The sequence below is a fragment of the Hippopotamus amphibius genome, chromosome 1 (genome assembly GCF_030028045.1).
Source record: "Hippopotamus amphibius kiboko isolate mHipAmp2 chromosome 1, mHipAmp2.hap2, whole genome shotgun sequence".
Taxonomy (NCBI): Eukaryota; Metazoa; Chordata; class Mammalia; order Artiodactyla; family Hippopotamidae; genus Hippopotamus; species Hippopotamus amphibius.
The window spans coordinates 16981350-17002553 of NC_080186.1; the positions used below are offsets into that span (position 1 = coordinate 16981350).

The 21204-nt window shown below is 53.5% G+C and overlaps 1 protein-coding gene and 1 long non-coding RNA gene across 3 annotated transcripts in view; one reads left to right on the top strand and one right to left on the bottom strand.

The window, feature by feature from the left end:
• Positions 1–9735, bottom strand: part of WNT4 (Wnt family member 4) — a 25852-nt gene extending 16117 nt beyond the window's left edge. The window contains exon 1 of the mRNA XM_057699118.1: positions 9611–9735. Within this exon, the coding sequence (XP_057555101.1) occupies positions 9611–9687 (77 nt within the window). The 5' untranslated portion in view covers positions 9688–9735. The remainder of the gene's footprint in view (positions 1–9610) is intronic.
• LOC130831238 (uncharacterized) lies at positions 7575–18741 on the top strand. 2 transcript variants are annotated; one of them, XR_009048016.1, is made up of 3 exons: positions 7575–7641; positions 17640–17703; positions 17827–18741. It is a non-coding gene; the product is annotated as an uncharacterized LOC130831238 (long non-coding RNA). The 2 variants fall into 2 exon arrangements; XR_009048015.1 differs by lacking the exon at positions 7575–7641 and adding an exon at positions 9694–9742.
• Positions 18742–21204: the final 2463 nt, after the last annotated feature.

The window sequence follows — 21204 nt, forward strand, 5'->3', positions numbered from 1 at the left end:
TCGCTGACCTGGCACTGGGCCCGGCTCAAATGTCAACCGCACAAGCCATTCTTGAGGGAGACAGAGAGCCTGGGCATGAGTGGGGCTGGCTGCCGCTGGGCCCGGCCAGCCTGTGGAGGGCCTGGGCCATCCCTGCTTCTTCTGGTTCTGGTTGAATTGTCCCAATTGAGGCTTCTTCCTGCCACTGCTGAGCACAGGCTTAGCCATTTGCCACCCACTGCCCCAGCCACCCAGGACCCCAGCCACAGCCATGCCATCGATCAGGTTACCCCCCAGCCTGGGTGCCCTGCTGCCAGCCAGCTCATGCCCGTCTTCTCTAGCGTGGGGGCTCTGGTCCTTCAGGCTCCTCCCAGGAGGCCCTCCCCATGCCCAGCCCGTGCCTGCAGCCTGCGAGGCTGGAGGGCCCTGGCCCTGCCAGGGAGATCAGATCCTCTCAGCCACCTGCTGTTTTCATTAGAAACTAAAATTAGCTGGGCTTGTCCCAAGCTTTTCCAGGTTTGCTCGCTTTTTAAAAAAATATACAAATTCCTAGAGGAAAATCCGCACCTCTCCGACTCCTGCCCAGCTCTTGCTCTGCGCGTCAAGAGCACAGGGGACGGGAAATAGCTGGAGCGTTTGGGAGGCCAAGCAGATCAGTGTCATGGGTCCTGGCCCCGCGGTGTCCAGGTGGGGGCTGGGACACCAGCCCAGGCCTCTCTGCCCCCTCCCTCTGGCCTCCCCGCCCGGCCGCCAGGCCACATTTAGAGCCTCCTCAGGAGCAGTCGTGCCTGCCGGGCGACACCAGGGAGGAAGGAGGCCAAGCAGCCAGAGGAGGAGCCGGAAGGAAATGAGTTGAACCGAGAGCCGCCTGGGGAGACGTGGCCGTGTGAGGGCAAGAGGGACCCAGACTCATCTGGGGCCGTGCGGGTGCGGAACACCTGGTTCCCCAGGAGCCTTCCATGCCCCTAGTCGTTCTCAGACCTTTGAGGGTTTCTGTACCCGTGGTCTTAGTCTCCTACTGTCCTCTCCCCCACAGTGTCCCTGTCCCAGAGACTCTTATCCCTTCGCGTGGCAGGCAGCACGGGGCACTGTGCAGGAGAGATGGACTTGTTAGGTCGGCATCCCAGCTCTGTGTTACTTGAGGCATTAGAGGGAACATCTTTGAGCCTCAGTGTCTTCCCCTCTAGAATGGGGAGAAGACTAGTTCTGATCGCAGGAGGCTTAAGTGAATTAACTGGTTACATAGTAGGCACTCTTCCCCTGTTGGCAACAGTGTGTTACATCACCATTGTGAAGATGTAGACCATCACTCGCATCCTTATCCTCATCACTGCCATCTCAAGCCTCTCCACAGTCCAGCTGAGCTGGACCCTCTTCCGGACCCCAGACTGGTTCTGCTCATTTGTCTTCTTTGGCTTGGTTCCATCAGCTCTCTTCGACCTGGGTTTCCAGCCTTTTTTTCAGCTCAGCATCCCTGAGGGCAAAATACATGCCCATCGGGAACAGTGGATCAATTTAGCCTCAATCCCAACTGTAGATTGTTTTTTCTTTTTTTTGGCCGCACGGCATGAGGGATCCTAGTTCCCTGACCAGGGATGGAACCCGTGCCCCCTGCAGTGGGAGCGCGGAGTCTTAACCACTGGACCACTAGGGAAGTCCCCCCAACTGTAGATTTTTGAGAGTCTCTGGATGGAGTATGCAGAGTTAGAGAACCTGTTTCTGGTGAGTCTGGCCCATCAGATGGCTCCTCTAAGGAGTGGGAGTATGGGGGATGGGATGGGCGGGGGTGGGGGGGGATGGTGCTGTTAGGAGATTAGGAGTTGAGGACACTGGGGTGAGGAGGGCGGGGACAGTGGGGATCTGGACAAGTTCAGGTGTGCCCAGGGACCTGGAAACCATTCGTGGGACTAGATGACTGGAAGAGAGGGACCTTACATCCCTTGTCACTTGTGCTCTTCACATGACAGCCACATGCTTTACCCTTATGTGGATATATGTGCATATATCCATGCAGGGTTGTTCCAGGTGCGTAACATCCCCTCCATTTTACAGATGAGGAAACTGAGGTTCAGATAGGCATGAGTTCAAGGCCATGCAGCTCGTCAGGGATGGTCAGGATCTGAAAACAGGTCATTCTGGCTCCTAAGCCTGGGCTGGCTGAAATCAGGCTCCAGAGATGGCCCAGGGCATGGACGGCATGATGGTTTGGCATCAGTGGACAATGATTTGAGGAGGGTGGTCTTATTCTTCCACTGATGAATCTTTCTAGAGCCCCGTGTCTTTTCTGAAGTACAGTAAAGGCAACTTTCAGGACTGAGGGATGCTGGGGAGGGCAGTGTCAGTGGTTATGTGGCTGCCTGGACAGCATCTGGGCCTGTGGTCTCGGCAGCTTCTCAGGCTGTGGAAGGAGTTGCTGTCACTGGCCTGAAATCCCTGGAGGGGCAGCCAGTGAGGAGGGGCTGGCCTTGGAGACACTCCCAGTGGTTGTGGGGTGGTGGGTGCTGCTTCCAAGCCACCTTCCTCCCAGACATAGCATAACTCTATAAAGTTCTCAATGTCTAGGTCAAGTTCTCTTTGCCTCAAGTGCATTTCTTCAGTTGGGGGGAAATGCCAGCCTCCTCTAGAGCCCAAGGCCCCACTCCTGTACCTTAGGGCGCCATTCCCCCTCTACCTGTCTCCTGGGATCCCTAGTTCCCTTTACTCCCCATCATCAGAAGCCTCAGAACCCGTACTTTCTGTCTCTTGACGTCCAAGTTTCCATTATCTTCAGCACCCTGGTGCCCCAGCTCCCTAGATTCATTCCTGCCCCCTACCTCTTATTGAGGAGCCCCCCCTCCTTTCTCATCTCACAGTATTTGCTCCTGGGGGAGCTGGTGGCTGACTCGGGGCCAGGAAGTAGCTACTCAGACCTGAACCTGGGCGGTTCCAGAGCTGAGCCAAAGGTGAGATTTTTCTTCTCTCTCTGGGGCAGGTGTGGTTGTGGGGTAAGTGGGTATCAAATTTAAGGCACTTCCTGACCTTGCCTTGCACCCTAATCTGCCAGCAGAGAGTTTCTCCCTTGCTGAGACCCATCCAACCCTCATCCCTGGAGTGCCTTTCTTGTCCTTGGAGCCATAACTGTTGAACTGTCCTCCCTAGCTTGGCTGAGGCAGCCCTAGGGATGGGGACCAGGGAGCGATGGGGAAACCACATGAGCTGTCCAGGGCTGGTGCTGGCTTCCTGGAGTGAGGCTCACGCTCTGGTGGCTTCAGGTTTCTAGAGAGTTCCTTGGCCTCGGTGCACCCCTTCTAAAGGTCCGATCCTGGGAGAGCTCATGGCTGAGCCCACACCCCCATCTCCATAGGGCAGACAGGAAAATCTTGCTTCCTCCCTTGTTGCTCATCACCTCCAGCAGAGATGACTGGCTCGGGGTAGGGGCTGCAGGTCTGTTTTCATCTGCTGCAGGAAAAGTCCTGGGAAGACAGTCAGGAGACCTGGGGTGGAGTTCCAGCTCTACCACTAATATGCTCTGTGACCCCAAGTGCCTAGCACAGTGCCTGACGGAGAGTAGGTCTGGACAAGTAAGTGCTTGACATGACTGAATGGGGCTTACCAGGCACTCACTCTCCTGCTTGGAGGCTCTGTGTCCCGGGAGGGGGCTGAGCTGATCACCTCTGAGAACCCCTCTGACTCTGATAGCTGTGATCGGGCCCTCTGTGCCTGGGGTGCCAGGATGGCTGGGCATCCCTGACTCAAGAGGAATACCCTGCTATCTGCAGTCCTTGGGGAAGAGTTCCTGGGACCCAACCCTGCAATGATATGACTTGTGTTGAACAGAGTGAGAAGCAGGGTCTGAAAGGACCCTTCAGAGTCACAGCAGGAAAGAGGCCCCTCTAGTCTCATCAGCAATTTCATGCTGCTCCTAACAGGCGGCTCCAAAGTTCGCTAGTGAGCTGCGAGCTGTTGGGAGGTTCCTTCCCTCCCCAGACACATCCCTCCCTCCTTCCACCCTCCTCCCCCCACCTCTCTTCTCAGACCAGGTCCCCTCCGCTGCGGGGGTTCTGACTTGGCCAGGAAACTTTTAAAACAGAGTTTGGTTTCAAGTTTGCCAGGAGATGGGGGAGGTGGAGAGGGTTTGGAGGGGGAAAGGGGGAGCTGGGGGGTCACGGCAGGGAGCGAGCCTTCTCCTGGGTTTGGCTGAATCACAGAAGACGCAGTTCAGGACTCAGAGATAAAACCTGGCAACTCCTGTGGAAATCTGGACAGCAACTACGGGGTCGCAGCTTCACCTCCCAGCTGAGTTTGCCGAGCGGCTCTTGCAAGCTTGTTTGGAGTGGGGGTGATTGGGGGGGCAGCTGTTACCCACCCCCCCCCCCCCCCGCATCAGTGGCTCCCTGGCCAACTCTGTGCCCAGTTGGCTCAGGCCAAGCCCTTCTTCCCAGAAGGAGGAACAAGAGGAGGAGGCTTAGTGCAAATGCTCAGCTTTCCAAATGCACCCACAGGGCCCAAGTTGGGCGAGTTTCAACAGGTTTGGGGAGCACTGTCTTGTCAGATGCTGAGTTGCTCAATTGCTAATCCAGGGTTGGGGGAAGAAAGTCAAGCCACAGCAGACAGCTGGGTTGTGACTGCTGCCTGAGCAAACCCCTCAGGCAGAGCCTCGTCCCGGGGCCCTGCGAGGAGGGTGAGGGGAGAAGCGCATAGCCTGGCTCTGAGCGGGTGCCTGGCCCAGAGCTGCGGGCCAGAGCGGTACATCTGCCGGGTGACAGCCACATGTCTTGATACCCCCACTCAGGCACATCTTAGCATCACCTGAGGCTCAGGGCAGTAGAGCAGAGCCTCCCTCCCACTCGAGGTCTTTGAAGATGAGGCATGATGTGACAGCAACTTACAACCTCTGGAGTGAACAGTCCCGTCCTTCCTTTGTTCATCAAATGTTGACTGAGTACCTACTACATGCCAGACATGTTAGGCACTGAGGCTGCTGGGCAGGGTTTATGCCACAGCCTCAGCCTCCAGAGGTTTATAACCTTGTAGAAGAAGCCACATTATTAGACTATAGTTATATGCAATACGAAACAGTTCTATAGGCAGGGGATAAAACCCGTGAGATCTGGACATGGGAGAGCAATCCAAGTTCAAGTCCTACTTCTGACATACAGAATGTCCTTGGGGAAGTCACTGCACCTCTGGGCCTCTGAAGTGGGGCTGAAGAGAATACAGACTCCCTCCTCTGAAGGGGCAGGTCTCATAGGGAAATGGCTGTGAAAGTGCTTTGTCAGCCTTTGATTCTCAACCAGGGGTGATTTTGCCCTCCAGGGGACATTTGGCAATGTCTGGGGACATTTTTGGTGGGCACCTGTTTGGGTGGATGCCACTCCTGTCTAGGTGGGTAGAGAGGCCAGGGATGCTGCTAAACGTCCTACAGTGCACAGGACAGGCCCACATATCAATGGTGGGATTTGAGAACTCCTGCTGTAAACTGTAAAGGACTGTGGGTGTGTTGTGATCCTGATTCAATGCCCAGAGCCATGGGAGGTGATCCAAGGGGGCTGGTTTTTGCTCTTTAGAAGGGAGCAAGGGGTCTGTTTTAGTTGAAGACTGGGGGACACTTCTTGGGGGAGACAGACCACACCTTTACCTGTGGGGCTGGCACTGCACATCTTGGCTGGCTCTGCCCACACCTGGTCCAGCAAGATGTGCCCAGAGCGCCAGGCCTCACTCTGCTCAAGGGCAGGGGAGTTACACACCCTCACTGGGTGAGCAGGCACTTGGGAGCTTGGCCCGGAGACAGAGATGCACACCTGTGGGGAGTCAGATCCGGTGCGGAGGGAGATGCCTCCCCCAGGGGCACCAAAGGGCGCTCCCAGCAGCAACTCCTCTGGCTGGCAAGATTTGCCTGGGAGCCGGGTTGGCCTCCCTGGCTCCATGAAGCTCTTGCAGGGGCCCTGGTTGAAGAGCAGGGAGGCAGCATCCTAGGATCCTACCTGTGTAACCTGTGTAAGATCATGGGATCTGGACAGCACAGTTTTGGATAAATAGGGCGTGGGTGCAGCAGCCCAAAGTCCTGTTCTCTCCATCATCTCTGTAACCAGGGCCACGGCTCCCCCAACTCAGTGACAGCTGTTGTCCGCGTCCTGCAGCAGCCATGGCTGCCGTTTCCATCGCTGTGCCTGGCACTGTGCTCAGCGTGCTACGTGCAGGGGCTCTCTCTGGCCTCATCACCCCCAAGCTTGGGCACCATTTCACAGCTGAGGAACCCGAGGCTCAGAGAGGTTGAGTGACTTGTCCAAGGTCACTCCTCTGGTCAATGGCAGACCTGGGATGGAACTATGTACTGTCTGTCCTAGCCAGTGTGCTGGACTCCCTTTGAGTGTAGCACAGGCCCCTGCCCTTGCCTCCTTGGCCTCTGCTGGGGTCCCAGCTCAGTGCATCTCTGCCTTTCTTCAGGAAACCCACAATGATGAAACCTTAGTTTATCTATTCTCTAACTCTTCCAGCACTTCCATTTGGGGTTCAGAACAATCTGCTGAGGACTGTGGCTCAGAGGGGAAAAGAGGCCCATCCAAAGCCAGCACTGGGGACCAAGCAGGGACTGGAACCCTGGTCTCCCAACTTCCAGCATAGCCCCAGTGCCGGGGGAACATTCAGAGACATTTATGAGCCCAGAGCTATGGCAGAGTTCAGGCCTTCCACCGATGGACTGTTTTCATCCATCCATCCCTCCCTTGGTGGGAGCTGCCACAAGCTGTCAACTCACTCCTGGTGCCAGACACAAGTCTAATCAACAGCTTCCAGCTTCTCTGGGCTTGCCCAGGCCTCAGGCTGCAGGGCCCTCCCAGCTCCAAGCTCCATCCTGCCCAACAGCTGCACGCAGTGGGACACCTGGCCTCCCCGCCAGGCCACCCGCCCTTCAGAGACAACAGATAGCACTGGCTCTTGCAAATGGCCAGCCAGCCGACTCTGGACAGAAGCCTGACTCCAGGTATCGGAAGGGGAATGGACACCCAGGACTTGCCCCTTGGAGAGCGCTGCCAGCTGTCCTCTTGGGGCCAGACCTCCAGCGTGGCTCACACTTGAAAAGACACAGTGCCAGCTACCATGCCTGGATGGACATCTGCCTGCCAGAAACTTTTCCTTCTAGAGGCAGCTTTTGGGTCAGATGCCTTTGCCATTTACCAGCTGGGTGACTTGCGGCAATTACCTCTGTGATCTCCAATTTTCTCATCTGTAAAATGGGATTCAGATGTTGTCAGGATTTAGCTAGTACAGGAGGAGATACTATAATTATTATCGTCATGATTCTACAAGCCCCAGGCTGAGTCCCCTGCAGGACTGCTCTAGCTCACACTCAACTCTTTCCTCTGATAGCATGTTCATGGCCTCATCCATTCATGATGTGCTTTTATCTTGTCTTCCTCTCGAGACCAGGCTGTGACACCTATTTTCCCCAGAGCTGGCCCAGTCCCTGGCCTGGAGATGGACCCAGTCTTGGAATGTGCCCAGAAATCTCTTCTCCATTACAGCCTCTCTGGTTTGGCAGAGTCCTGGGAAGCCCCTTGTTCCTCTTGCCTTGGGTTGAGCAGAGAGACCCTTGGCTCAAAGCCTGGGGTGGAGCAGGAGTGAGCTGGGTCATCCGGAGACCTGCTTCGTGGCAACCTGAACCATCACGGCTGCAGAGAACAGGTTTGCCAACCTCTCTTCTCCCTCTAGGCTGCCCCTCCTCACCCCACCCCCCACAGCGTAGCACAAGAACTGAGCTGTTGGAATTCCCCATGGTTTGCGTGACCCAAAGCTGGGGCTGCCTCCTTGGCTGGGATTTCGGGCTGGGATGTGGCTGAGGGAGGGTAGTGACACCACCTGGGCCACACTGGCTCAACCTTGGGATGGCTTCAGGGAAGGGGGTATGTCACTGCTTGGGAGTCAGAGCACATGGGTTCAGGTCTCAGCTCTGAGTCTGAGCAAGTAGATTCCCCTCCAGGGGCCTCAGTTTCCTCATCTGTAAAATGAGCCCAAACACTAGATGCTCTTGATGGACTTTCCACTGTGGATGTCATGCTCTTCCCTGAAGGCCTGGATCAGACCCTTGAATTGCCGCTTTCTCTCCTGCCTTTTCATGTCCCTCAGCCCTGGGCCAGTCATACCCAGTTCTTGCTCACGCTTGCTTTGGAGACCCAGGCTCTGAACCCATGCTTTCCAGAGTCAGCTCCAAGCACCTTGGACTTCCCCAAGTCCAAGTCCGCTCCCCTCTTCGGCTCTGCGACCCAGGCCCCACTCAGGGGGATGGCCTGCTGGGGGCTGGTAGGAGGAGGAGGTGGTGCCCTGGTTTTTGTACACTTTGCCACTGCCCCTGAAGTGTTAACCAAATTAAGTCTCCAAGAAAAACAAAAGCTCTGCAGCCACTTCGGGCTGCCTTGGAGTCGCTCACTCTCGCTCTCAGAACAGCTGGGAGAATTCCACATCACCTCCGTCCCCCAAGCCCTGGGTGGCTCTGACCCCAACGAACACACTCCTTCCAGCCTACAGGGCCCCGGCGGCCGCAGTGACCTCATAGCAACAGCCATTGGACACTTGGGGCAATTTCATGGGAGATATTTGTTCTTTGGTCTTGATGCAGAGAGAATTTTTTCCTCTCCCGCTGTCTCCATGGAAACCCCAGCTACACTGTTGGCTATCCCCCTTCCCACCTCATGCTTTTCAGATCAATATTGGAGCTTGGCTCCCCACTGGCTGCCCACAGCCGATGGGGGCAGAGCTCTAGGCAGGAGGAGTGGGGACCAGGGTTAAGCCTGGGGCCGGGGAACAGTCACTGAGGGGGATGAAGAAGGGGTCTAGGGTCCTCTTGCTACCCTGTTCACTCACTCATGGAAGCTCATCCCTTTAGAATCCCCCCCACCCCAGCCAATCTTCCCAGGGAGTCCCCTGAGCCAGGCCCAGTCAAGGAGAATCAGACAGACGGGTCATCAGCGGTCACTACCCCTCCCTCCTTAGGTGAGACTTAGGGAGGCGGGGGGCTGTTGTCCTCTTTAAGGTCTGGACCGAGTTTCTTCCTGCCCCAGGGAGAATCAAGGCTGTCCAGCGTCAGCTGTGGGCTCTCGGAGGCCGGCCGTTCCCATCTCTTCCCCTCCTATCCCGGCTCCCGCCCCCCAAGCAGAAACAGGTCCCTGCACGCCTCCAGCCCTGCCCGCAGCGCCGCGCGGGGCAGCTCGGCGCAGGGGAACTCTCCGCTGGACATCTGGGGATTAACCTGTTATTAGGAGCCAGGGTTCTTCCCCGTAATGGACTTCCTCGGCGACCTGTCAGCCCCGCCGGGGCTGCGCCCCGCGCCCGGCACCCCGCGCCGCCCGCGGTCCCGCGCGCTCTCACCTCTTGCGCTCTCGGGCTCCCGAGGCCGCCTATGGGTGCGGACGCTGCTACCACCCCTGCCGCCTCTGGGCTGGGAGCCGGACGCGGGCAGAGGGGTGTCCGCAGGGAGGCCGGGGCGGTGTCGGCGGCAGCGCAGAGGGCGAACGAGCCTCGCGTCCCGCGGCCGAGACACCTGCCGGGCGCCCCCGCGCCCGCTGCCCCGCGCCGCCTGGCACCGACCGCTGCCCCCCGGGGCCTGGCCCGCCCCGCCCCGCCCCGCCCGGCCCAGCCGGGTCCCGGCCCGACTTACAGCCAGTTGCTCGCGGCGGCCGAGAAGACGGCGAAGACCAGGAGGCGCAGTGAACGCAGGCACGAGCGGGGACTCATGGTGCCGCCGCGGGCAGCGGCTGCGGCCGCGGAGGGCCTCCCGTCGGGGCGGCAGGTGGGCGCCCCGCGGGCGGGCTGGGGCGCGGCGCCGGGCGCGGGCCGGGGCGCGCGCGGCGGGGCTCTGCCTCCGTGCCTGCCGGCAGCCCTGCCCGCTGCTGCGCCCGCTGCCCGGCGCGGACCAGACTGTCAGCGCCGCCCCAGAGCCGGGATGCGGCGGCGGCGGCTGCGGCGGAGGCGGGCGGGCGGGCGGGCGGCCGGGGGGGCGGGCCGGGGGCGGGCCGAGGATGGGGTTACCTGGGCGGGCCCAGCGGCCCGGGACACCCCCCGGGGGCGGGCCGGAGCGGCGGCGGCCGCGGCCGCCCTGGCCCGGGGGACTGGCTTCTCCGGGGGCCTCCCCGGCCGGGCGCCCGAGAGGACTTGGGGCTGGAGCCCGCTCCTGGCTTCGCGTCGCCTAGCTCGGCCGGGCGAGAGGCGCGGCGACCCAGCTGCCCGGTCCCCGCCCGAGCCTGGGGGACAGGCGGGCACAGCTCCCCCAGCCCGCCGCTGCGGGCACTGCAGCGCCGCCCTCGCCGCCCCGCCTCGCCCCCCGCCGGCGCCGCGGAGCCCGACCCCGGCCCGACCGGGGCGGACTGGCCAGAGCGCGGCTGCCGCTCGCGCGCACTCAGCCGCTTGCGCTCGGGGCGCCCGGAGCTGCGCACCGGGGAGTTCGGTGCCGCCCGGCCGCCCCCCGCCAGGCCCCTCCCTGCCTCCCGGCCGGCGCGTCCTCTGGCCCAGCCCCTCCCTGGCGCTCACCTCCCTCCAGCCTTCCGGGAGCTGGACGGGGCCTCCCCAGCTTCGGGCAGCTTGGGACAGTGGCCGGAGACTGCCGGAATCCGAAACCTCGCTTCTGGCTGGCCACAAGATCTGGGCGCGCCCTAAGCAGCAGGGTCTTGACCGAGCCCCTTACCTCTCCAGTCCTCCGTTTTCTCCTCCGAGAAATGGACATAAGACCTCAGGGTTGTGAGGGTGGAAGGAGATTAGGGAAGATCTCTTTTTTAGCACACTCGCCAACTCTTGCTTTGCGATTTCGTTTCCTGTGTGCCTGTTTTATTTATCCTTCCAGATCCAGTAGATCAGCCCCTAGCTGGCACAGCATGGGTGGCTGCAATGTTTGTGGGATGTATGAATGAATGAAATAGGCTGCAGCCTGTGCCTCCCTAGTGCAGAGTGCTCAGTTCCACACCTTGGTGACTGGTGAGAGTTATTTGCCCATCTCCAGGTCACGCCCTCTCCAGGTCCCTGATCTAATTGTGTCTTCCTCACCCTGCCTCAGCCTGGGTACCAGAGCCTCTCAGGGCTGGAGAGATCGCTTGTCTAAAAGGGGAAACTAAGCCCCAGAGAGGGGCAGGGAGCTAGGATTGGGGCAGAGCCGTACACCAGCCTCACACCCTCACGCCTGACACTGTGCTCTTCACTGTTTTAGGAGCGAGAGGTTTGCTGCCACGTAGATGGTCACGTTTGGGTGCCAGGAGGGTGCCCTTCACTCCGTGGAGTCCCCTGGGCTCAGCACGGAGGAGGGGCTCAGTAAACATTCGGTGTTGAGAGTGGGCAGGAGGTGGCAGGGATTTGTGGGGCCGAGCAAGAGTACAGATGGAGGTTCACATACCATATGTCTAAATATTTGCAAGTTATAAATCAAGCTAACAAAATGTGAAATGAAATATGTTCTATTCTCCTACCTTGACAAGCACACTTTCATAACAACCTGGAAGACTAGCTCTGAATGTAGAATTCTCAGACTCCTCAGAACCCACACTGGAGCATGGTGGTGGAGGGGCCCTGTGCACACACGTGTGACCATCTCTGCCTGCACACACAAGCTCGGACCACCCACCCCACTCCCGAGAGAGCTGCCCTGGCCACCCCTCGGCCACAGGGCTGGGCATAGCAGTGGTGACATCTGACCTCAGGGTTTGGATCTTCAGAGGAGACCTGCCCAGGTCCTGGAATTGGGCTTAGGGCCATCTGGGCAGGGAATCTCAGGGCCCTGGGCACTCAGAGTGTGACCCAAAGAGGGCACAGGCTCCAGGTGGCACGTCCCCTTGGCCCCATGGTCTCTTCTCCCTGTGGTGAGAGCTCAGCTGGAGGATTAGAGTTTGCGGTCCCCGGGGCAGGAACCACCTTCACCTAAGAGTGGTACTGAATTCCTGAACTACTTTGAGCCAACATATTCACTCTTAGAGTCTCAGAGTGGTATGGCAGAAAATAATAATAGTAATATAATAATAATAATAATAATTTAAGCAGCAATGGACAATTATTTTAGGGTGGCCATATAATTTTCTTCCAAACCAGGACATTTTTGAGAGTGACTGGGGACTCTAACTGGAAGATTTACTGGGGAATCAGGCATAAAGCAGGACTGTGCCAGGCAGACTAGGATGTCTTGTTTTGCTAAAATATTGAGCCCTCATATGCCAAGCATTGGACTAAATGCTTTACATGCTGTAACTGCTTTATATTCAATCCTCACAAGAAACCTAAGAAGAAGGTACTGTTCTTTTCTCCATTTTACAGATGAGGAAATGAGAGTTAGAGAAGTGACTTGCCCAAGGAAAGTGGTGACCCCAGGGCTGCCTTGTGCCTGGGGCTCTGGTGTTTGGGGCCCCTGTCCCACAGCACATGTCCCTGACATTTGGGGAGCTGCTGGACCTCTAGTGTCTGTACTGTCAGGTGGGGACAGTGTTACCTGACTCACCTTCTCCTGGGACTGCTGGGAGACACACGTGCAGCAGTGAGTGTGAGTCCTGTAAGCTGGAAAGAGATGAGCCGGGGAGGGAAGGAAGGAGGGAGGGAACTGAGGCCCCCGGCCAGAAAGGCCCGCCCTGATCGTGATAAGGGAGAGGAGGAGTCCTTTGGTCTGAGTCAGTGGAAAGTCTTAATGTGAAAGTCTCTTTGAGAAAATGCTCTTCTAACTTTCAAGCGTGATTCAATTGTGAAGATATAAATACAAATTAATTAAAAGTTCAATCATCAATAGCTCTTTCATACATAGTCACACAGAATAATAGCAACTGTGCTTTCTATGTTGCCGGCCACTGTTCCAGATGATTTGCTTATGTTAACTCATTTCATCCTGGCCACAGCGCTAGGAAGTAGATGCTGTTATTATTCCCATTTACGGGTGGTGAAACCCAGGTGCTGCTCTAAAGTGCTTTAAGATATATCAATAACCCTCTAACGTCGGCACTATCGTTGTTACTCCCATTTTACATATGGAGAAACTGAGGCACAGAGGGGTTAAAGTGGCTTGCTTGTAGTAAGGTTTGGACACAGGGGTTCTGGGTGCTGAATCACCCACTACACTATTTAGTAGACAAGAGTCTTCCACAGGTAAGGATTAATGTCTGGGTCCAGAAGGGGAAGGTCATGGGGTTTCTCTAGGCTCCTCCTGGCAGTTACTGTAAATCCTCCAGGACTGAGGTGGGGTCTCCCCTTTTGTACCTCCTCTCTGTGCCCAGTGTGTTGAGTGCTCCACACAAATGGAATCTGAATGTGTATTGGTTGTTTCCTGTTCCCTGGTTGAAGGAAACCATTCTTTAACTTTCGGAGTGTCCTCTTTTTTTTTTTTTCTTTTTTTAAAAATTGAAGTATAGTTGATTTACAATGTTGTGTTAGTTTCTGGTGTACAGCAAAGTTACTCAGTTATACATATATATGTACATGTTCTTTTTCATATTCTTTTCCATTATGATTTATCACAGGGTATCGAACATACTGCCCTGTGCTATACAGTAGGACCTTGTTGCTTGTCTATTTTATACATAGTAGTTTGTATCTGCTGAACCCAAACTCCTAACTTATCCCTCCCCCTGTTCTCCTTTGGTAACCGTAAGTTTGTTTTCTATGTCTGTGTGTCTGTTTCTGTTTCATAAATAAGTTCATTTGTGTCGTATTTTAGATTGCACGTGTAAGTGATCTTGTAAGGTATTTGTCTTCCTCTTTCTGACTTACTTCACTTAGTATGAGCATCTCTAGGTCCATCCATGTTGCTGCAAATGGTGTTATTTCATTCTTTTTTATGGCTGAGTCGTACTCCATTACATATATGAATATATGCCACATCTTCTTTATCCATTCATCTGTTGATGGGCATTTAGGTTGCTTCCATGTCTTGGCTATTGTAAATAGGGCTGCTATGAACATTGGAGTGCATGTATCTTTTTGAATTATAGTTTTCTCTGGATATATGCCAAAGAGTGGGATTGCTGGATCATATGGCAACTCTATTTTTAGATTTTTAAGGAACCTCCATACTGTTTTCCATAGTGGCTGCACCAATTTACATTCCCACCAAAAGGGTTCCCTTTTCTCCTGCAATGGCCCTTTTTTGGAGTGAATTCTCCCTCTTCATTGGTAAAACTATGAAAATTCACCAAGGACAGGAAACCTGGCCAAGTTTTTAATCAGGAAGAATCACATACGGTTGTGTCTAAATTATTGCCAGCTCTTGGTGAATGAGTCCAAAGCAATGTGGTTGGCTGTGTCTCCAGCCCAATCTTAGAAGTACTGAGTAGTGGAGCATCTGCTCAGCTGATGATGGGGATTTTCTGTCCAACTTCCAAGATTTTTGAGATGGACAAACTGAGGGCCTAGGCTTGTGGTCTAGAACATTCTTAAGCCCATACATACATTGTTCAAGGACATAAGAATCAGAGGGTGCCTTTCCTGCCACCATGGCCTGCACCATCTCAGGCTTGGATGGCCAGATCTGAGCACCTTTTCTACAGCTGTCCCCACCCTGGGGCCCCGTTCCAGAAGGGGACAGGAAACCTGATCAGTCTCAGCCAGCCAGGTGCGTCTGTGTGGCCTGGGACAGCTCCCTGCCCCTCTCTGCGCCTGGCGTTTGCTCCCTAAAGACCCTTCTAGGAATCTAGAGAGGGGGGTAAAGTGGAACTTCGAGTTCTCAGGAAGACCTATATTTGTTTCCAGCCCTGCCAGCTCTCTTTGCCAATCTGAGCCTCGGTTTTCTCACCTGTACATTGGGGATCATAAGAGATATTGTGAAGAATCGGTGCGATTCTGTGTGTAAAGCCTTCTATGCACGGAGCCCAGCCACAGTGAAGGTTAGCTCTTCATCTTGTTCTATGACTTACACCAGAAGTCACACTCCAGTGGTCTGCAGGTGTGTTTTGCTTGGCCTGCCCAGTGTTTTTAAATATATGAACTTGTTGACAACATTTCAAGATTAGGAGATTTCACATAAGAAGTGGGATCCCCAGCTTCTCTTGAAAAATGGGGAGATTTGGCAACAGGGCACCCACATTCTCTGGTGAAGAAAGTGACCTCTGCACATCTTTAATGGCTCACACGTGTCCCTGCAGCACCCCCCCCCCCCCCCCCCCCACAGAGCCCTAGGGGAAGGAAGGAAGCCAGTATTTCCCGAGCATCCTACTGCGTGTCAGGGATTGTGTCAGGAGCTGTGCCTACAAATTGTAATTTAATTCTCACCATAGGTTATTCATGCCCTTATTTTGCCAACCAGGAAATAGGGGCTCAGAGAGTTGGGATAAGTTGCCCACTCTGTCAGCAGACGGTACAACTCAGGACTTCCAATCAGGCCCCGTGTCACTTTTCTCTCTTAGGGTCTCTCCTTCCACCCTCAGCCTAGCACAGGGTCCAGGGAGACAGCTTAGCTATTACCTGTTGACGGACTGATAGATGGATTTAGGCATGTGATGTCAATGCCTGCGCTTCCCATTCTTTATCTTCAGACCCCTGGGGGTCTGTGGAGCTAGGGTAGGAGTCCAGGAATCAGTGTGCATACCTAGAAGTCTTGGAATAAAGCTCTCTTGCCTATATATGATTGTAGTTTTAAATGTTTTATGATGATAGCATTCAAATATACACAATAGTAGAAAATTGTAGTATAATCAAGTCCCATGTATGCATCACCCAGATTCAGCCATTATCAATATTTTGTTCCATTTGCTTCATCTACTCCTTTTTTTGGGTGGTTGCTTATTTCTCTTTTTCTTTAGGGTATTATTTCAAAACACATTCCAGGTATCTTGTCGCGTCTCCTGCACAAACTTCAGTGTAGATCTCTAAAACCAGTGGTGTGTCGGAGCCAGCTGGTTCTGGCTGCTGAGAGCTGATTGGGTGGTCTCTTCTCAACCTGGCGTTCAGTGATGTCATGTTGGTAGCTTGAAATCAGCTGTGATGGGAGTATTTACACCACGGAAATTGACAAATTCTCAAACCAGGGCTTCCTCCGTTCTCCTCTCCCGAGAGCCGGTTGTTAAACATTTGCCAGTACACCACTGTCGAAAACACGTGGACATTTTCTTACATAACCACCATGTGCTTTTATCTCCCCTAATGAAATTAACACCCGCATCCTAATCAAATGTCCCCCAAAGTTTCAAAGATGTCTGTTTACAGATTGTTTGTCTAATCAGGACTCAGACAAGATCGAGTATCTACCTATGATATTTAGTTGTTATATGTCCTAATTTTTCTTAATGCAGAGCATGCTACTTTATCCCCCACGTTTTTTTTTTTTTTTTTTTTTTTAACGGCCTTGATCATTTCAGACCTCAGGTTGGTTGATCTGTAGAGGGTCCCCATTCTGCATTGGCTGTATGTTCTGTCAGTTAATGTGCACCTCCATCCCTGTATTTTCTGTCTTTAAAGTCTGAATAGATTCTAGATTCAGCTCACCTTTTTTTTTTTTTTTTTTTCATTTGTCTGTATTTTTGGGGATGGGGCAGAAGACTTCATAGATAGTGCTGGACTGTACGATTAATTGTTTGATGCTTGTAGATGATTTTGTGATGAATGAAATACAAAGTCATAGAAAAGCATTAAAACATCTATGGTAGCTTTGTGCTATTTCATCACCATAGATGACAAGTACAACCACTATGGAATATTTTGCTCTGAAGGAGGGGTCGTCAGACTCAGGAAAGCTGGACCCCTCTGATTGGCCCTCACCAGTCTGGGCAGGTCTTTCTACATTCCGCTCTCAGGGCTGAAGAAGTGCCGTTGGGAGTTCATTCCAGTATGCTGTTACTTGAATGGTTGGCTATTCCTATCTCATGTCTAACTGCAGTCTTTCCTGCTTTAGGTCAAGCCCATTTTCTCTACCTGGAACCCTGGAATTTCTTAATCTCTCCACTCTCCAATCTCTTCGAGAGCTGAGGAGAAAAACAAACCAAAATACCATGTGATTCCAGGAATCTAAATCCTGTACTTGAGGTGGTAGTCATTTCACCCCAGAGTGCTTCTGACTTTGCTGTGCCTTCAGGCCCCTGCTTAGAAGAAGCTGTGCATACCTTCTTCACCCACCTGCAGGGTAGGGGTCCTCACAGATCAAGGCAGAGGGCACTCCTCTTTGCCCTTCATCCTGGGGTACCCCTGCATTCCCTGGCTGGCAGGCCTGGGATATTGTCTACCACCCCAGCCTTAAGTGATGTGTCTGGTTCCCTGACAGGGCTCTTGTTCTGGTCCATTCTTCCCATCTGGACTGAATCCCAGAAGCTGATTCTTTCCCACCTTTATCCTCTGGTCTGTTCCTTCGGGCCCCGTCTCCACCTTACTGAGTCAGCTGGGAACTCACTCTTTCCTTCTAGAAACAGAGCTGGGGTGAATACTTTTTGAGGCTGAGCCTTCTGCTTGACTCTTGAAAGTGGCTTGAGCTAGAAGTGATGCTGGAACCTTCGGGAAGCCAAGTGGCATCTGGGGAACATGGAAGCTTTGTTAGCACTCTGCCTTGTGCCAGAAGTTTGAATCTGAGCTTGTGTTGAAGCTGCTGTTAGGACCCAACCCAGGAAACAAACTCTTCAGGGGTAGGAAGGCCCTGTTAGACCCCTCTCTTGCACATTGTGGAACTGTAAAGCAGCTCATTGGCCTGGAGGCAACTTGGGGGTGGGTAGAATGAACTTGACTTTCTCAATTCATATTACCTACAGGTCCTTGGATACTTGTAATCCTGGAGTCTCAGAAAAAGGTCTGATTTGTAAAAAACTATCCAAGGTAAGTTAGAAGAGGCATTCTGTTGAGGTTGTGGTACCAGGGGATGTAACTGACAGCTAAGGATTTCTGCATATGGTGCCAAGTTGCTCTCAAATGTTTCTCTTCTTGACTTGTTTTTATTAGCTCCTAAACAAGTAGATGGCTAAGATGTCTTCATAGAGGACTTAATTTTCTCAAACATTCTCTAGTAGAATAAGTGTTATTAATCTGTGTGTCAGGACTTCCCTGGTGGCACAGTGGTTAAGAATCTGCCTGCCAATGCAGGGGACACAGGTTCCATCCCTGGTCCAGGAAGATCACACCTGCTGTGGAGCAGCTAAGCCCGTGCGCCACAACTATTGAGCCTGTGCTCAAAAGCCTGCGAGCCACAGCTATGGAGCCCGAGTGCCACAACTACTGAAGCCCTCATGCCACAACTACTGAAGCCTGCACGCCTAGAGCTTGTGCTCCCAAACAAGAGAAGCCACCACAATGAGCAGTCCGCACAGCCCCGGCTCGTCGCAACTAGAGAAAGCCTGTGTGCAGCAATAAAGACCCAATACAGCCAATAAACAAATAAACAAACAAACAAAACTTTATAAAAAAATAAATGACAAAAGATGATGCAAGAAAATTAAATACTTTCAAATGTGTTTGAAAAATGCAAAAATTAAAAAACAAATCTGTGTGTCATGCTTATATCTGAAATCCAACATTCTGGACAAGGAGGCAGTAAAGGAGGCAGCTCCGTGCTGTTTTCCTTCAGTAGCAATCTGCCCTCATGTTGGGGAAGCATTAGCAAAGGCCCTGGGGTCAGCTCACCTTGGGATCTGACCTAGGCCTGTCCCTTACTGGTTGTGTGGCTTTCAGCAAACCATCTATTTTGTGCCTCCTTCTCCCCTCCAGGCCCTTGCATGTGCTGTTTCCCCTGCTGGAATGCTCCTCAACTTGCCTTTTACTGGGCTGATTCCTTTCATGTCTCGGCTTACATGTCATGTCCGAGAAGGCTTCCTTGGTCTCCTGGTTACATATTTCCTCTCAGCCCCCTGGACGTTTCCTTTGAAGCCCTAATCACAATGGTTATTAAATAGTTCTCTGTAAGATTATCTGTGTAATGTGTCTCTTCCAGTGGATTATGATCTCCAAGAGGGCGGGGACCGTGCCTGTCCTGCTCATTGCTGTGTTCCTAGTGTCACTGTGTGCCTGGCACACGGTGAGAGCTCAGTTAATAACGGCCGAATGAATACATGAAGAGCGATTCCCTAAAGCTCAGTTTCATCATCCAAAAAAGGGGCCTATGAGTATCTTCTGGTAAAAATGGGAATAGACATACCAGACAAACATTAGTACCTTTCCTATCCTCATGCTGTGCAAAAAAATCAGAAGAAATAAATGGTCTTTTGACTTGTTCACCTGAAAACTCCACAACTCAAGGAGTTTCATAAAGTTGGAATTATAATTCTGGAATGATTGAGATATCCCTGGTTTCTGCCACAGGGGGATGGGCTGAATGACTCTCTCAGATCCCAAGGTGAAGGAGCCTTTTCTCCTGGGGATGAAAGAGCTGGTTTGCCTGTGTGTGCTCCCCTGCACTGGCCAGGGGAGACTTCCTGGTTGAGGTGATGTCTAAGTTCAAGCCTGAAGGGGTAGTAAGGTTCTCTCAGCAAAGAGTGAGAGCAGAAGTATTCTAGGCTAAGGAAATAGCATATGCAAAGGTCTGGAGGTGAGATGGCATGATGTGTCTGAGAAATGAAAGAAGTTCAGAGTGGTGGGTGGGCAGCGATGGAGGAGTGGGTGGGTCCTATGATGAAGCTGGAAGAGTTTAGTAGGGATCTGGGCAAGAGCAGAGAGGAGGAGGCCACCAACATGGGAGGGATGCCCTGAAGGACACTGCAAGCTTCAGGACACCATATGCATGTGTGAGTGTGTGCGCATGTGTACACATGTGTGTGTATGCATGTACATGTGAATTTGTGAGGGGGTAGTTTCGAGGGCAGGGGCAGCACCCTTGGCCTCCAGCCAGGAACCATGCACACAGATGCCCAGCAAGCATCCCCACAGATGCAGACACCCCGGCACTGGAGTGTCAGAAACCCGCCGGGGCAGGAGCAGCTGCTTCTAAATCAAGGCCAAAGGCAGCCGAGGGGCCGGGTTGGGTTTGGTGGCTCTGCCCTATGGGCTGATGTGGGGGCTGGGGCTGAAGGGGGCTCTCCGTTAGGGATTCTGGGCCAGAATGAGCCTGGCTGGTTTGGGGAAGTTTATTTTGGAAGCTGGGATGATGCAAAATTAAGTGGGGAGGAAAAAATAGATGAGGCGGCGGTGAGGGTCTGTCTGTGGCCGGCGGGGCTGAAAGTGTCCAGCTAGAAGAGTTGTTGGGTAAACAGTTGGGGGTGGCAGCTTTTCTGCATGTCCGCTATAAATATCCGGCAGCTCAGCCGCGCTGCTGGGGTTTCCTGGCATCGTGGGTGTGGAGATCAAGGTGCAGACACAGGGCACTTCCGGGAGCAGCAGAGGGTGGCCAGGGCACTGCTCAGATCCTAGTCCCCTGGGGGGTGGAGGTCTGAGGCTGAGACCCTGGGCAGGGGCGGGAGACGCTCATTTGCTACTAACTGGCTGTGGACTTAAGGCAAGCCCATTACCTCTGCGAGTCTGAGTTTCCTCACCTGTAAGATGGGGGTGATAAAATAAGGCAAAGGAATTGTCACTCCTGGCAGTGACAGGTCCACGGCAGACACTCAGGAAATGCTCTCTCCCTGGGTCAAACCTCTTAGGTGCTATGTGACCTGAATTCTCTCATTGACCTGACCCTCTGTTTCCTCATTGAAAAGATGAGAAGAACCGTGGCTGAAATGGACTTGTGGGTGTGGTAGGGGACTGCAATGTGAGTGGTATTTCAGGGCTAGCTGTGGGTGGGGCTGGAGCTCTCCCCCAGCCCACTGAGCCCCGGAGAGATCTATTCCATCTCTACAATATTACAGCACTTAGTAATAATCACGACAAAGTTGACAACAGCCATGCCTGCTTCAGGCTTGTGATGATCCAGGAACTTTGCAGACTAAGTTATCTAAGTTCTTTGTTTTCTGAGTTTATTTTCCCAACCTCCTATCTTACAGATAAGGAATCTGAGGCTCAAGAGGAGGGTCTGCCACGAAGGGACAGATCTGGGATCCACAAGATCCTCTATCCAGTTAATAAATACTCAGTGAAGTCAAGCCACGTGCCAGGTGCTGAGGATTTAGAGGGTCCCTGTGTCCATGGAGCTCACAGCCTGGTGGGGGAGATGGGCTATAAATCAGTGAATGAGTGATACACAGATAAGCATCCAGCACCCAGCATGACCTGGGACCTCCTGTTCTCCTGCATCTTTAGCGATGTGTTTGGACTGTGGAGGAGTCCTAGGACCGAGGGACTTTGTCATCCAGTCCATCTACAGTGCTGGCCCTGGAGTTGGCAGGTACCTGCTGAAATGAATCAGGAACAAATCAATTCAGTTCATCAAAACTTCCTGAACACTATTCCATG